At 41.4% G+C, this 16,260-nt stretch overlaps 1 protein-coding gene across 4 annotated transcripts; it reads right to left on the reverse strand.

Moving 5' to 3' along the window:
- Nucleotides 1-2,529: 2,529 nt before the first annotated feature.
- Nucleotides 2,530-15,889, reverse strand: LOC311109311 (uncharacterized protein). Of its 4 annotated transcripts, none has more exons than XM_084152144.1 (6): nt 15,604-15,889; nt 11,603-11,633; nt 11,407-11,459; nt 11,093-11,252; nt 6,263-6,392; nt 2,530-4,356 (listed from the first exon to the last, which is right to left on the reverse strand). In XM_084152144.1, exons 3-6 carry the CDS (start codon nt 11,424-11,426, stop codon nt 4,121-4,123), a joined length of 546 nt encoding a protein of 181 aa, XP_084008270.1. In that variant the 5' UTR covers nt 11,427-11,459; nt 11,603-11,633; nt 15,604-15,889; the 3' UTR covers nt 2,530-4,120. The 4 variants fall into 4 exon arrangements, with proteins under 4 accessions (XP_084008270.1, XP_084008271.1, XP_084008273.1 ...); XM_084152145.1 differs by lacking the exon at nt 15,604-15,889 and adding an exon at nt 15,120-15,241; XM_084152147.1 differs by lacking the exon at nt 11,603-11,633 and having other exon boundaries at nt 15,604-15,653.
- Between the last annotated feature and the right edge of the window lie 371 nt (nt 15,890-16,260).

The raw sequence follows: 16,260 nt of genomic DNA on the forward strand, positions 1-16,260 counted from the left end.
TTTGTTTTGGACTGAAATGGTCTACTGTTTTCAAATCCACTGTTCCTGAATAATATGAGCAATCTAAAGCCAATCTGAATAGAATTAGCTCCATCCGTCAAGAGGAAAATAAAACAGATATGCCAAGAACCATAATATAGACTAGACATGAGAAACATTGTCAACAGATGGTGCCTCTGGACTAGGCTACTCCCTGCCACAGTGGCCCCCTGACAGTGGCTTGGTTGAAATCAAACATGGAGCAATACTTCCCCCTAGTGGCTCAAAAATATCACCACTGCTTGAGGGAATAGTGGACAGGAACAGAGAAGTGTGTAATTTCAGACCGCAATTAGGGGCGTTTCTTGATATCAAGTTTCACCCATAGAGCCCATAGTGGAGGTGACATAATACCCATAAAATCTCAAACAGGGAAATGGTTCCAATCGTTTTTCCACCATTCATTTTTCCCATAGGGGATTTTAGAAACACTTCAAATAAGGGCTGTGCTTCGTGTAGGCTTACCCTGATTACCATGTAAATCTCTATCGGACAAGGTGACTTTTATCAAATCATCTGTGTTGAGAAACCATCAGTCTCATAACACTGGAACTGACCAATGGCAGGCACCAAAGGGAGTTTCCTGATATCAAGAAATGACCTAATCAAGAAATTCCCCGAATTGCAGTCTGCAATTACACCATATTGGAGAAGCAGGGAAGGAATTCAACTAAATAAGGAATCCTTCAGAATTGCAACTTCGATTGTAGAAGAACTGCCTTACAAACCATGTTTCCACCAGTGGAGGCTGCTGAGGGGAGGATGGCTCATAATAATGTCCGTAACGGAGCAAATGGAATGGCATCAAACACTTGGAAACCATGTGTTTGATGTATTTCATACCATTCCACTGATTCTGCTCAAGGACCGAGTTTGGGAAACCCTGTATTAGGTTACAGATGAAATAAATGATGAACTTCACAGGGTGGTGAAAGTACAAGGTGATGAGCTTGATGCTCCTTTCCAATAAATATTGAGGGTCTTATTCTGGTGACATGATGATCAATGCTTGGCTGCCGTTGAATCTCATAATGTAGGCTGTAGGCTATACCCGAACTGTATCTGCTAGCTGTTGGCTAGAGCGCACGTGCCAATACCAGAGTGGGCACATTTGCTATATAACGTTGTTTTTTTTGGGGGGGGGGACAAAACCCTCAGTAAAGTTTAAAATGTGATGGAAACCCATTTAACTTGTATTTTTCATTCGCTACATGGGAATTTAACCACAAACGTTTTTGTTATGAGCCTTTAACCATAACAAGTCAATTTGATGGAAACATCTCTGGTGGGAAAATGTGCATATTGTTTATATGGGGATTTTAGAATATTCGCAGTAAAATCTGACGCCAATTGGATGGAAACGTAGCTACGGTGACAAATACATTTGCACTGCGAAAAGACAAACAACAGAAACGAGATATGAATATCAACATATGTTTAATGTAAAATTAATTACTCCCCAAAATCTATGAATACCAAACAATAAAATCAAGTCTCAGAAATGCATAATCAAACTGTTAAACTCCCCATAATGCATAAGGCTACTTGTTTGGGATCGTTTGATATGTCCAGCACTTAAACCATGGCGTTGAAAATGACAAATCTTTTTAAATAATCTAACTCGTTAATTGGTCAGCAACCTGCTATATTATGAAGTGTGTAAATCAAGGTGTTGGTCTTTATTTGGTTCTAACTAATGTGCAGAGATGTTGAATGAAGTAACTCAATACTAATAACTGTACAGTGTAAGTGCTCATGTGGCAAGGTTATGAATCTGGGACGGTCACACACTGATTTGTCATCACAAAATGGAGGTTTATCATAATCATATAACAATAACATCACTTAAAGTCATCGGCAACCTTTCTATTCTATGCTTATAGTTATGTTTCAAATGGGTCTCTAGTTGACTTCCTCCGAGTTCCAACAGTATTTGATACTACATATATTACAACATTGTTATTGTTTGTCTTTGTCTTTGTAAACACACCAAAATCCTATGCAGTGAGGTCATCATGATCAGGCCTGTCCATTTACAGCCCTGGGAAGGAAGGAAGGAACCAGATAGTTGGGATACTAAGGGTTGTTCCCAATAATATCTCCTTTCTCCTGAAGTGTGCACTCGTTCACTACTTGCTACAAATCTAAAAGCATTGGATTGGTGGAGGAATGGGCTAGTGGGAGTTTCCACCAACTTAGAGCAGTAATTTCCTTTCAAATCAGTGAAGGGAAATAAACAAATGCACACTAAGGGAGGAAGGAGATGTATAGTGAGCTCCAAAGGTATTGGGACAAAGACACATGTTTTGTTGTTTTGGCTCTGTACTCCAGCACTTTGTGGAGTATCATTTCGATACAGACAGTCAGCATTAATTTGAGGGTATTTTCATCCACATCGGGTGAACCGTTTAGAAATGACAGCACTTTTTGTACATAGTCACCCCATTTTAGGGGACCAAATGTATTGGGACAATTTCACTTATATGTGTATTAAAGTAGTAAAAAGTTAAGTATTTGGTCCCATATTCATAGCACGCAATGACTACATCAAGCTTGTGACTACACATTTGTTGGATGCATTTGGTGTTTGTTTTGGTTGCCTTTCAGATGATTTTGTGCCCAATAGAAATGAATGGTAAATAATGTATTGTGTCATTTTTGAGTCACTTTTATTGTAAATAAGAATAGAATATGTTTCTAAACACTTCTACATTAATTTGGATGCTACCATAATTACGGATAACCCTGAATGAATCGTTACATTAGACGCACAAATACCAAACACCTCAAAAGTGCTAACCTCCCCTGTTATTGTAATGGTGAGAGGTTAGCATATCTTGGGGTTATGATATTTCTGCATCTGTAACTTCACTTTTTACTACATTAATACACATAATTGAATTTGTCCCAATACTGTTGGTCCCCTAAAATGGAGGGACTATGTAAAAAAATTGCTGTAATTTCTAAACTGTTCACCCGATATGGATGAAAACACCCTAAAGCACACAGTTTGCACTTTAACCTCATAGTCATTGTATCATTTCAAATCCAAAGTCCTGGAGTACAGAGCCAAAACAACAAAAATGTGACACTGTCCCAATACTTTTGGAGCTCGCTAATTGGGACATAGCCATAGTCTGCCTACATGTTACAATGGGGTTACAGTAAATGCATTGACACGGCAGCAATCTTCAATGAATGGATATGACTAGGGATAGGAGTTTTCCCTGACTAGAAAAACACTGTGGATCCTAGTTAACTTTAAGGTCCAGAGTTTTTGTTCAGGAAAAAAACATATATTTTACATTTACATCATTTGGCAGAGGCTCTTATCCAGAGCGACTTACACATTTATATGACCTAAGAATAGACTAAATGGCATAACCAAGCCACTGACAGAGAGAACAAAGGATGAAGCTACGATGGACTGAAGATGTTAGCGATCATTATTAGTCTGTGATTGTACAATAATCATCACGATCAACCACTACATTATTTCCAACATGGTTTTCTTTCATCCGGTAGATTTCTTGGAAATGCATCGATCTCTCGCTCTCAATCTCTAAGGCAAATGCTGTTGGATGTTACAGATTAAAGGCCTGTAGAACAAAGTATCTTTAAAATCAGTTCTGAGAAGGTGCTTAGTATAGAACTCTGATGGGGACACTGGACTGGATGTCTGGACGCAGCACTAAAGGCCATCATTGGACTCATTGGATATTGGACATTATAGTAGCCTTTATCCTCTCCACTGTTGGCTGTTGTGTATATCTCTCCCTCCATCCCTCTCCCTCTTCTTCCAATGAGGCAGAGGGGTGTTCCAGAGGGAAGAGTTGTCCAGCAGTCAAACGCCCATCAACTCCACCACATTATCTCTTATTATTTATCATATTCCTCATCACAATAAATCACTTTCAAACAGTAGAAAATAGAAAACTGTTTTAAAACCTAGAAAACCAAAACAAAGTCGGTTTAGTGAGTGAGCATAGCTGGCAGGGATCGCTGAGGTGAGAAGGCAGGGAGGAGGACAGCACTTGGAAAGGCGGTAAAGAGTCGGTCGGCATCAGGGTTTGTGATTGGTCTAGCTGGGTCGGTCCTCCGAGTGTGATTGGCTGGGGTTGACAGAGCCCTCCTGCCGGTTGGGGCTGGGGGTTGGGGTGTATGGTGGCGGGGCTTCGCTGATGATGCTGGCAGAGTCTCCACCCTCAGAGAGAGGAGGAGGGAGGAAGGGGAGAAGGGCGTGGCAGGATGGGCGAGAAATGTCCATTGCGTCACTCTGGGCAACCTCGCTGTATGGAGGAGGTTTTAGGTCATCAGCTGTGGGGTCAGAGGTCAGAGGTCAGTAAGCAGAAATACAGAAACTGAAGTGAACATCTTTGTGTGCAGTCTAAAGAAAATAGCAACTGTAAAGAATGTTGCGATGGTCGGCAAACATCCTTAAAACTCAGTCTCCAACAAACACCGGCCTCTTATTATTGGCTGGGCATCGTTTTAAATTAACACTGGTCGCTTATAAGCCCCGGGTCAAAAAAGTGAAATTACACATGCACACATTTGGCTCGTCTGCTCCAGTAGAATGTCACAGCATCGCCACCTGGTGTCAATTGATTGATCCCTGCATGTCAAATCACAAGTCTGTTTGTAAGCAGCGAGAATTTTTTAAAATAAGTTCTCCCCTTTTGTGACATTTGCAGTGCGTTCTAAATGCAACCACTGTTTTAAATATTTAACAGGGCTACCGGTGACAGAGCTGTAGAGGAACTTGTAGAGGATCTTCCACACCTCGAGTGGTATTAAACGCCAGCCTCCCATACGCACCAGGCCAACTCGGCAGTAGGAACAAATAAATGCCTGGGTTATTAATATAAGTTTTACGGTACTTCTACATACCTCTATTTGGTATTGTCCTAAATAATATAGTATGAGAGATCATAGGAGGAAGTAATTACTCAACAGACTCATATCCTCTCCTACCACATCCTGTTACTGTTCAGTGAGCTGGCTAGAATCAGTGTAGGGTAAAGTTACTCCTAGAAGCGGATCTTGGGTCAGTTTAGCATTTTCCGCTTACGGTTAACATTAGAATTGGGGGAGGGGAAGGTGCTTCTAGATCTGTACGTAGGGGAGACTTCACTCCTGAGCGCTGGAACGCCGGCCTACAACCCAGTGACAGGGGAACACGCTAGCTACGCAGGAGGAGGGGGAATAAGAAGGTACTTTTGACAGGGCATTTATGCAACGGAGAGGGACAGTTCCAGGACCAGTGTGTGGGTTTAACCCTGACATCAATTACATGTGTGAGTGGAGGAGGCTCTGTGATCATGGAAAGATCTGAGGGCTGAGGGTGTCTTTGATACGGCACACACACAATCACTGAGGGTGAGTGATCTAAGCACTAAAGATCTAAGTCACAGTGCAGTCAAGCAGGGAAGTCCTCATTCACCAGAGCTCGGTTCCTATACGTCGTGTCTGCTACTGTAGTGACTGGGACAGGAGGGAAATAACACTCCCCTTTTGAATGTGACGAAGACCATGCCGTTAGAAATAATGTCGTTATTGTATCACTAAAGAGCACTTCTGGGAAGAGCAAACAATGAGTCATTTTTTGTGTCCAGCTCCTGTGTTATGGCTGGATGTGCGTAATCACTCCTTTCAACAGGGTAAGATGGTGTATCTTTAGCAGCAGTGTGTTTGTGACGGGGTTAAAACAAGCCTGTTGGCAGTGGTACCAGACGGCCAGCCAAGCAGTGCTATTATATACTGGGAGATGTGGGCTTTTTCTCTCCTGGGTTGTGTTCACTAGGAACCAAACCGAAGCAAACAAAAAGAAACGGGGAGGGACTACTTGAACTTGTCCAATAGGAAACGTGTTTTTGTTGCAAAACATTTTCTGTTCTAAAACATTTTGCTACGGTATGTACTAATGAATAAGACCCTGTTTGTCCCCGTGGTCTGTAAGGCTGCTGCCTAAAGGCTCAAGACCTCAGCACCAGGATGGCTGAATGAACAACCCCTCTGAAGGAGAGTTAGCTCAGTGAGCTAAATGTAGTGGTGAAGACAGGCTCAAGGTAGCCTTATTAAATCCTGAGTAGGGTGTAGTATTTATGAGAGATAAAGGCCATCAACTCTTTAGGTGTAACTTTAGCCCCTTCTTCGGTGGCGTTTCTATGATACATTTCCTGCAGTTTTGTCTTGTCACCTAACCATATCCTGTGTGTGTTACCTCCGGAGACGGCTTCATATGGTGGAGGCATGTCCATGTGAGAGAAGGATGCTGCCGGGGGGAGAGAGGTGGAAGGCTCGCCCACTGACTCCTCATCCTGAACCCCATACCAACTGGGCCAGATAGATGTCTGGGGGACAGAGAGAGCGAGAAAGTGAGAGAAGGAATTAGTACCACACATACGCACACTTTCATTTTCAACTGGAGTGTGATGATAAACACAAGCTAAACAGAAGCTAAAGCTCACTAGTGGCCAAAAGACAGAATCTTCACCCTGCATCTGCCCGTCTCTCTCTCTCCCTCCCTCCCAGGCTGCGTCCCAAATGGCTCACTATTCCCTATATAGTGCACTACTTTTGACCAGAGCCATATGGGCTGTGGTCAAAAGTAATGCACTTTATAGGGAATAGGGTGCTATTTGGGATGCACCCTGTCTCTGGTCTCCCCCTGGCCTGTCTCCAGAGCCCTTTCAGGGAGGCTGCTGCCTGCCTGCTTGAGTTATGGATGGTTCTGGGGCCTCATCGCTGAACATTCCATTACAATCTAAACAGGGAGCATCATGCTTTAGACTAGAAGACTGAAAGAGGAGATGGGGAGGAAAAGGAAAAAGAGAAGTAGGTTGAGGTGAGCCAGAGAGGGGTTGTACTAAAGCAGTGAGGCAGTAAAGGCTTGAAATTGGAGTGCAAAAGACCATTAAAGATGGCTCACTGGGGTGTGGCCGAGAAGGACCAGGTGGAATCACAGGGTTTGAACACTCAGCTTTACCTGGGTTCTGTTACATTCAGCTACATTCTGACTGACATTCTAATTCGGTATGTTAACGGTTAACCGTTAAAAGGCGAAAATGATATCATGCTTATTAGTCTATAGGGTCATTGGCGCGTGTATTTTCGTTAGTCGTCATGCATCTTATTTATCACATGCTCACAGCATACAGAGCCTAGTTTGAGGAGCGGAATAGCCTATCACCTGTTCTCAAAAACTGGTACTGGAGTGAAACGTGCCAAGTCATTGCGCAACAAATAATGATAAAGGCAAATCAAGTGTTAAAAACCGTTTTGATGGCCACGATTAAAAATAGCTACTCTTTTTATTTCTCAATCAACTCCCAATCGCCATTCAAGTGCATAGGCTATAGTCAATGGTAGGCAGGCTATCAGCGCTTAATTATTTTATAAAGATGTCCTCATGCCATTAACTAGCATTTCTCTCCTGTTCTATTTGTTTTCATATCAACTTTCTTTCGTTGCCCAGAAGCCAAAGGCACAATCCTAGTCATATTAGCATCCCATCCTAGTTTTTGCTATTAGATTCTCCCTCTAAGTTTCTAACAGAGGTTTATCTCTGTCACATATGGAACCGCTCGCATTAGGTGCGTTTTTTAGAACAGTGTTTTCCCGCAAATTGCATTTGTTTGAAAACAAAGTTTTATTAGCTGGTCATTACAGGAGTTGCATGTTCAATAATAGGCTATAGCCTTTTGACTGTAAGGCGACAGGCTTGCTACTGTTGCATGTTTCCATTCTAATTACAAATGTCTGTATGCATGCATAGTATTTTCTGTAGGTCACGTCATGTTACGGTTTGGAATTGTTTTACCGTTTGTTGACCAGTTAATGAGAGAGTTGGTTAGTCGGCGGTAAAATTGACCGAAATGTGCATCCCTAATTCTAATTCCAGCCTAACAAAACTGTAAGGTTTTCTCCTCCTGTACAAAGATCTCCAGTTACTTGAACTTGGTTTCCTAGTAGAGCCGTTTCATTTCAGGTCCAAATACACTAACATAATCAAAAACAGAACAGGCTTCAGTTCAAATCAAATGTTCAGATCAGATCAGATCAAAGGCAGAGATACTGAAGCAGATACAGTAAGGTCTTTACTGGGGGCAACTTCCTAAAAAAGAGCTAGCTAGAGGCTGGAATCTACCGTTAACGACTACAGACCTCATTCTTAGAATTGGGGCATTTCCGTTATGAGAAAGTTACTAACAACACTATAAATAGCCTAAAAACCTCACCTGGAAGACAAGGGGCACCTATAGTAATTCAGTAAAGGCAAGCCAGGGACGGTAATAAAGCACAATTGTTTTTGTGTGCATTTTGACATTTCACTGCACCCATCCAGTTTATGTAACAATAAAAAAGGAGACTACCTGCTCGGAGTAGCCTAACGACTTGGGGCCCTGATATAAACTTTGAGAAACTCGTTTGAGTAACATAGTATTTACAGTCCTTTTTGCATGTAAAACAGTGCTCTTTCTATCCAGTCAATCAGAAAGATATAGACCTAGGCCAGGATAGTATGGAACCATTCTGAATGCTATTAAAAAGGGACAGCAGAGTCGAGTTGGAGAGAGAGATGTTGAATTTGTTCACTCATAGATTGTTTGAGCCAGGTTTTCATTCATGGAGATTGCTTCCAGGTGTTCTACAAAGAAGCTGTTAAAACGTGTTCGAAGAAACTCCGCAGAACACAAAGGCAGAACGTACTGGAAGGAGGGTTGATGTCAGTTTTTATAATGCCACCTTGGTTTTGAAGTCTTCTCCCAGACTTATCTATGAAAACATCAAAGTCACAGGTCAGTGGTTCTGGAGATATTAGTCCACAAAGGACAATAAAACTAAGACCATCTACAACAGATGGTAACACTTGGTGTTTAGGGAGGAGTCCTTGGCCAGTACAACAAAGGAATGCAGAAGTTGCATGAATGTCACTTTGAAAACTCCAGGAAACAAGATGTGGTAGTCTGTCCTCTTCTCGAAGGTTCCATGGAATCGTGGGAAAGATTGGAATGTTTTCTTACCACTGTATTCAGATTGTTAGCACATAAGCAGGCCTATTTGGTTTAATTTCACTCATATTTGGATTTCAAATAGGCTGACTTCTGGGGCCTCGAGGAAAACTAAGCTATTCTATCTGGCCTTAGTCTTCTCTCTTCACTGGAGCACTTCTCTTGCCCTGTCCATCTTAGCTGTTCCTAATGGCTCAGAGACTTTCACAGGCATGGGTTAGATTTGGCAAGTGCTGGACAGTCACCGGTAGAAAAACCTATCCCTTACGCTGCTTCACAAAGCCCTGAGACCTTCCAGAGCCCTGACGTTTCATCAAGGTCACCATCTCACAAACACACACACACCCGTACATGCACACAAACTACTGATACACACATACAGTGCATTCGGGAAAGTACTCAGACACCTTGACTTTTTCCACATTGTTACGTTACAGCCTTATTCTAAAATGGATAAAAATGTTTTTTTTTGTGTGTGTCAATCTACACACAATATCCCATAATGACAAAGCAAAAACAGGTTTTTAGAAATGTTTGCAAATGTATACAAAAATAAATGAAATATCACATTTATATAAGTATTCAGACCTTTACTCAGTACTTTGTTGAAGCACCTTTGGCAGCGATTACAACCTTGCGTCTTCTTGGGTATGACGCTACAAGCTTGGCACACCTGTATTTGAGGAGTTTTTCCCATTCTTCTCTGCAGATCCTCTCAAGCTCTGTCAGGTTGGATGGGGAGCATCGCTGCACAGCTATTTTCAGGTCTCTCCAGAGATGTTTGATCGGGTTCAAGTCCAGGCTCTGGCTGGGCCACTCAAGGACATTCAGAGACTTGTCCCGAAGCCACTCCTGCGTTGTATTGGCTGTGTGCTTAGGGTTGATGTCCTGTTGGAAGGTGAACCTTCGCCCCAGTCTGAGGCCCTGAGCACTCTGGAGCAGGTTTTCATCAAGGATCTCTGTACTTTGCTCCGTTTATCTTTCCGTCGATCCTGACTAGTCTCCCAGTCCCTGCCGCTGACAAACATCCCCACACTCTACCATAAAGGCCTGATTGGTGGAGTGCGGCAGAGATGGTTGTCCTTCTGGAAGGTTTTCCCATCTCCACAGAGGAACTCTGGAGCTCTATCAGAGTGATCATCGGGTACTTGGTCACCTCCCTGCCTAAGGCCCTTCTCCCCCGATTGCTCAGTTTGGCCGGGCGGCCAGCTCTAGGAAGAGTCTTGGTGGTTCCAAACTTCTTCCATTTCAGAATGATGGAGGCCACTGTTTTCTTAGGGACCTTCAATGCTGCAGACATTTTTTGGTACGCTTCCCCAGATCTGTCTCATAGCAAAGGGTCTGAATACTTATGTAAATAAGGTATCTGTTTTTTTATTTTTAATACATTTGAAAACAATTCTAAAAACCTGTTTCACTTTGTCATTATGGGGTATTGTGTGTAGATTGATGAGCGAAAAAAATTATTTTATCCATTTTAGAATAAGGCTGTAACGTAACACAATGTGGAAAAAGGGAAGGGGTCTGATTACTTTCCGAAAGCACTGTACACACAAACGCCTACTAAACAAAGCGTGGGATGCTGAGTAATCGGCACAGTGAGAAAGCCTCCCATTCTCAGTCAGTCAATCTGAGTGGAAGTAACTCATCTAAAACCACAAGCACTTCCAGGAACACAAACTTCCCACCCCCCCACACACAAACCTCTGAAAGGGCAACCTTTAGCAACCCTCCTGACCTCTTCCTCTTTACTCAGATTCAATATTATGTGCTTCCCTGTGCTGAACTGGAACAAAACAATGTGACTCTAGTCTCTCAATAACCCTAATTAGTAGGTCTGCTTCCCAATTAATTTTCACAGAATGTGTGCCTGAGAACCATGTCGCAGACAGGAGGCCACCTCCCCCCAAACCTAGTCAAATTGGTTGCCAATTGGTATACAATTACTTATATATAATCAGCCTTGTATTTTGTATCCATCCATGGCCTTGGTTTAATGCACCAATAACAATAGATGTAGAAGAACCACAACTACTTACATTCGGTCTCTCACACGTCTGATGCAGATAGGCCCTCCCTCCCACGATGACTATCTGGGCATTACGAGGGTTGCTGAGGTACGCGGCCAGCTGTCTCTGACGCGAGCGGTACCAGCACACGTAGAAGAAGATCTTGATGATGATGAACACGATGACCACTCTTGAAGGAACACAGAAAGGAGAGAAAAGTAGCAGCATGTTTTGAATTGAATGTTGTTCACATTGTAATTCTATCCATGAAATCCTACTGAATCATGTGAATCGAAGTGAATGCAAAAGAAGTAGAATAGAAATGTAGCTAGCTAGCTACTTACATGTACCAGTACAACTCCATATTGAGATCACTAGTTGCAGGGTATCATGGTGCCTGAAACACAAAACAGAGCAGTGTTTAGACATTTTCAGAGGCACAGCCCACTGTGTGTGTTCTTCTAAAATAAGATGGTAGAGAGAATTTGTTTACTGTAAACCCAAATGGAAAACTCAGAATGGAAACCATAGCTACGTCACCTCTGTGAAGAATAAAGGAGTCCCCTTCAATCTGCAAGACACAATGTGAGCAACAGTTCAACATCCAATCCAAGGGATGTTTTGTTGTTTTAAACAGCATTAACTCATGGGAGAGGCATTTACTCCTCCAACCATGTAGCTAGCCAACCAAGTAAAACTCAACTCCACAATGTACTTCACATCAACGGAGTTGAGCGGAGACGAGACTGTGTGGACTGTATCTCCGACTACATCGAGTCGCCGAAGGTCGATACTTCTTAAAAAGGACAATTCCACCACTATAACCAGTTATTAAGTTGTTATTACACTGAGTATACAAAACAACCTGTCTTTCCATGACAGACTAACCAGGTGAATCCAGGTGAAAGCTATGATCCCTTATTGATGTCACTGTAGTGTAGATGAAGGGGAGGAGTCAGGTTATAGAATGATTTTTAAGCCTTGAGACAATTGAGACATGGATTGTTTATGTGTACAATTCAGAGGGTGAATGGGCAAGACAAAATATTGAAGTGCCTTTGAACGGGGTATAGTAGTAGGTGCCAGGCGCACCGGTTTGAGTGTGTCAAGAACTGCAAATTGTGCTGGGTTTTTCACACAACATTTTCCTGTGTGTATCAAGAATGGTGCACTACCCAAAGGGCATCCAGCCAACTTGACAAAACTGTGGGAAGCATTGGCGTCAACATGGGCCAGCATCCCTGTGGAACGCTTGACACCTTGTAGAGTCCATGGCCCAAATAATTGAGGCTGTTCTGAGGGCAAAAGGGGGTGCAACTCAATATTAGGAAGGTGGTCCTAATGTTTTATACACTCAGTGTATATCGTAATAGTTGTTCAAAATAAATTACAAAACGATATTCGATTTTTTGCCCAGGCCTGTTGGAACTAATAAAAAGTATGACGTTTATAAGTAAGTCAATACGAAAATATAGGCTATTTGGAAAGGGCACAATGGCTGCCGGAGCTGCAACTTCGGTTAGTGATGGTTGGAGTGGTTTTGCTAAATGGAATCATTGGAAAAATAAAATAAAAAACTGACTATAAATATATTTCTATACGTTTTTGACCATCAATTTAAATTTTTTACAGATGTTGTTATTTATTTATTTAGACAAAGGACAACCAGAGCAACATAGCAAGGAGTCCAAAATGATCAGAAAACTACAGACAGGTTATATTAGGGTGTTAGGTGATGCGACAAACAATAGACGCTATGCGAGAATTCTACAAGAAACAGCAGGGATCAAATCAATTTTCACTAAATGTCAATAATGTTGTCATCAAAATACATAATACATAATTTGAAAACATGAATGTGGAAGCTGTAAAAATCAAAATACTGTACAGTATGATATTTACGATATGAGCCCAAATATAAAGTAAGTGCTGTGCTTAGAAAGTTCAATTCTGTGGGACGGCCTTTATGAAACCCATGAAATCGGTGTGTTGATGTGTTCATATTTGCTCTTTGGTAGAGTGAGGAATACCCATCGCAGAGTAAGATCGATGTGACATTGTATTGCCAACAAATATGGGAAAGTCCTGAGGATGTTTTACGGTCATCACATGTCCTTGGACTGAAATACAAGGTAAAACGTTTTCCCTTCGCTCAGGTCATTCAGATGTTTTCAGAGACACAAAAAAAAAAACATAGCATGTTACAAAGTAGAGCTTCGTAGCTACATTTTGGTGTATGGGTTATCTGGGATTGGTCCAAACTCACGTGGCACCACCCTTTTTCATGATGAGATGGTAGCCAACTGTGTGAGGGAGTGTTTGTTGGCTTGAATTGTTCGCTGAGGTAATGCTCTGGGCAAGAGGCAGCACTGCTCTGCAGTGGCTGTATTGTGCCAGCAGCGAATTTTGTGTTTGATGGTTTTATTATTTCAAGTGTAAACTACCAGAATGCAGTGGCTACAGCCCTACAATCGATAAAAACATAGCTAAATACCAGTGAATTGAAAATGTGTCCTATCTTTCTGTGCAGGTGACTACCAGGCAAATCACTGTCTCAGCCTTGGAAAATGATTTGCTGCAGTTTATCCTCCCATCACTAGAGTAACTCATCAACAACAAACATTTCAATGTAACCCAACTCAGGTTTAGGCCTACCTTAGAAGTAAGCTCCAGTATTATTAACAAATCTTCATGCTTTATGAAAAAATGAGAGTTCGTAATAATTTATGAAATTAGAATGCAACATTTCATACTACTTTATGCAAATTAGCTAGTGAATTGCAACATTCCATTCACTTCAATGGTATTTGTTTTTATTTTTAGCCTAATCGACACCAGTGTGGAAGAACTTGACCAGCCTGCACAGAGCCCTGACCTCAACCCCATTGAACACCTTTGGGATGAATTGGAAAGCCGACTGCGAGCCAGGCCTAATCGCCCAACATCAGTGCCCGACCTCACTAATGCTCGTGGCTGAATGGAAGCAAGTCCCCGCAGCAATGTTCCAACATCTAGTGGAAAGCCTTCCCAGAAGAGTGGAGGCTGTTATAGCAGCAAAGGGGACCAACTCCATATTAATGCCAATGATTTTAGAATGAGATGTTCAACAGGTGTCCACATACTTTAGGCCATGTAGTGTTTGACCACCCTACCTTAAATGATTAGTCTTAAATTACTGTCATAAGGCCTTTGTATTCTGTACTGCCTCATTTGCATATTAAGTGCCACATTTCCATAACATTTCAGTTTAATTTAATAAATTGTCCTTTTATTTTAATCAACTGTGTTCTACATCAGCCCTGAAAATGTCATAACAATATGACCACGCTATCTTGAGATATTGGACAAAACGTGTTGAAATAATAATAAATAATATTCTACTGTATCTTAGTCCATGCCGCTCTGTCATTGCTTGTCCATACATGTATATATTCTTAAATTCCATTCCTTACTAGATTTGTGTGTATTGGGTATATGTTGTGAAATTGTTAGATATTTCTTGTTAGATATTACTGCACTGTCAGAGCTAGAAGCACAAGCATTTTGCTACACCCTCAAGAACATCTGCTAAACACGTGTATGTGACAAATAACATTTTATTTGAAATTAAGAATTCAGACAGGTAATTTGGTGCCATTATTGACTAGGGATTAACATTGACCAGTCTGTGACCTTTTTGACCTTTTCTGTTCACTTGAAAATAAGATCTCAGCAATGGTAAGTCCTATCCTCATGAAATAAAGTGTTCTGTGTTCCTGGGAAGCTTCTCAATAACATGGAATACATGAGTATAACACCAGAACCACAGTTTCGTTTTGACCCCTAACACCCTAGTTATATAGATCGCTGAAAATGACTGCCCATAATTTACTGTATTAGTCATCTCAGGGATCCTTCTTAAAAAATGTAACAGACAAGCAATTTCCGGTTTTGCTCATCATTAAAACAGTCAATAGACATGAAATAATAAAATTACACAAACTGTTTGGGACATCACTAAATACTTTATAATAATAACGCAAAATGTAAAAGTGTCGGAGTTGTCCTTTACCCTTACCGTGTACTTATGTTTGCCCCTCTTGTAGCTGCGTGTCTTTGTTTGCTCAAATCTGTACTTCTTAATAAAACGTTAATCAAATACAACCAGCGACTGTTTCCTCATATCGACCGAATCGATGTAGTCGGAGGAGGTACACTCCGCCCACGTTCATGTGAAGACAGTACATCGTGGAGTTGAGTTTTACTTGGCTAGTAACTAGTTAGCCTGTCAACTACTACTAGAAAACACAGCGAGTTATACAAACAAAAACTGCCAGCTAGTTAGCAAATCAAAAACAGTCTAAAGTAGCTAACTAGGTGTTATATTTCTATTCTAAAGAGGACAGCTATCTAGCAAGAACTTCTTACAAGGGTACTAGCTAGTTAGCTAATGTAGCTACTAATTAGACAAGCTAGCTAACGTTTGCTAGCCAGTTGTTTACGTCGTGCTAGCTAATAGTAAACTTAGCTAATTAGCTAAACAGAACTAATAATTTACTTACCGTATCAACGAAGTATATCATTCAGAACTGCTTCCCAGGCTTGTCATTATGTTTTCCTTTCAGTTGTGTGGCTTGCAGGTCATTAGCTAATGTTAGCCAGCCAGCTAGCTTTTGCTTAGCGTAAACATCAATTTATTCAAACGTTGTCTAGTGTAATCTGCATGCTAAGGTAATCCACTGACTACTTGTCAGTTACCAAAATAGTTTTTCCTTACAAACATTGCGATTTAAACAGTTTTAAGACCGAAAGACGAAAGCGAAGAGTTGTAGCTTCCTCTTCTTCTTCAAGGCTTTATGGCAGACTACACCTATTGGTGTATTGCTGCCACCTACTGTATGGGAGACCCGAAATCATACAAAATACCAAAAATAAATTTAAAAAAACATCCCACTCCTTCAGTCACAGTCCAAATCACACCCCTAAACAGTTTTTATTTATTTAATTTTTTATTTTATTTAACCTTTATTTAACCAGGTAAGCTAGTTGAGAACAAGTTCTCGTTTACAACTGCGACCTGGCCAAGATAAGCAAAGCAGTGCGATAAAAACAACAACACAGAGTTACACATGGGGCAGAGCTGGTGGCCGGGGTAAGGGTAGCCAGGTGGAAAGCATTGCCAGCCGTAGCAACATGCTTATTGAAATGTTTGATTATCG

This window comes from Coregonus lavaretus (genome assembly GCF_964263955.1).
Source record: "Coregonus lavaretus genome assembly, chromosome: 34".
NCBI classification, from domain to species: Eukaryota; Metazoa; Chordata; class Actinopteri; order Salmoniformes; family Salmonidae; genus Coregonus; species Coregonus lavaretus.

Coding starts and splice junctions, on each gene's coding strand:
- LOC311109311 (XM_084152144.1), bottom strand. CDS start 11,426: ATGGAGTTGTACTGGTACAT. Junction 6,393..11,092: donor AGACGTGTGAGAGACCGAAT/GTAAGTAGTTGT, acceptor TCTGTCCCCCAG/ACATCTATCTGGCCCAGTTG. Junction 4,357..6,262: donor ATATGAAGCCGTCTCCGGAG/GTAACACACACA, acceptor CTGACCCCACAG/CTGATGACCTAAAACCTCCT.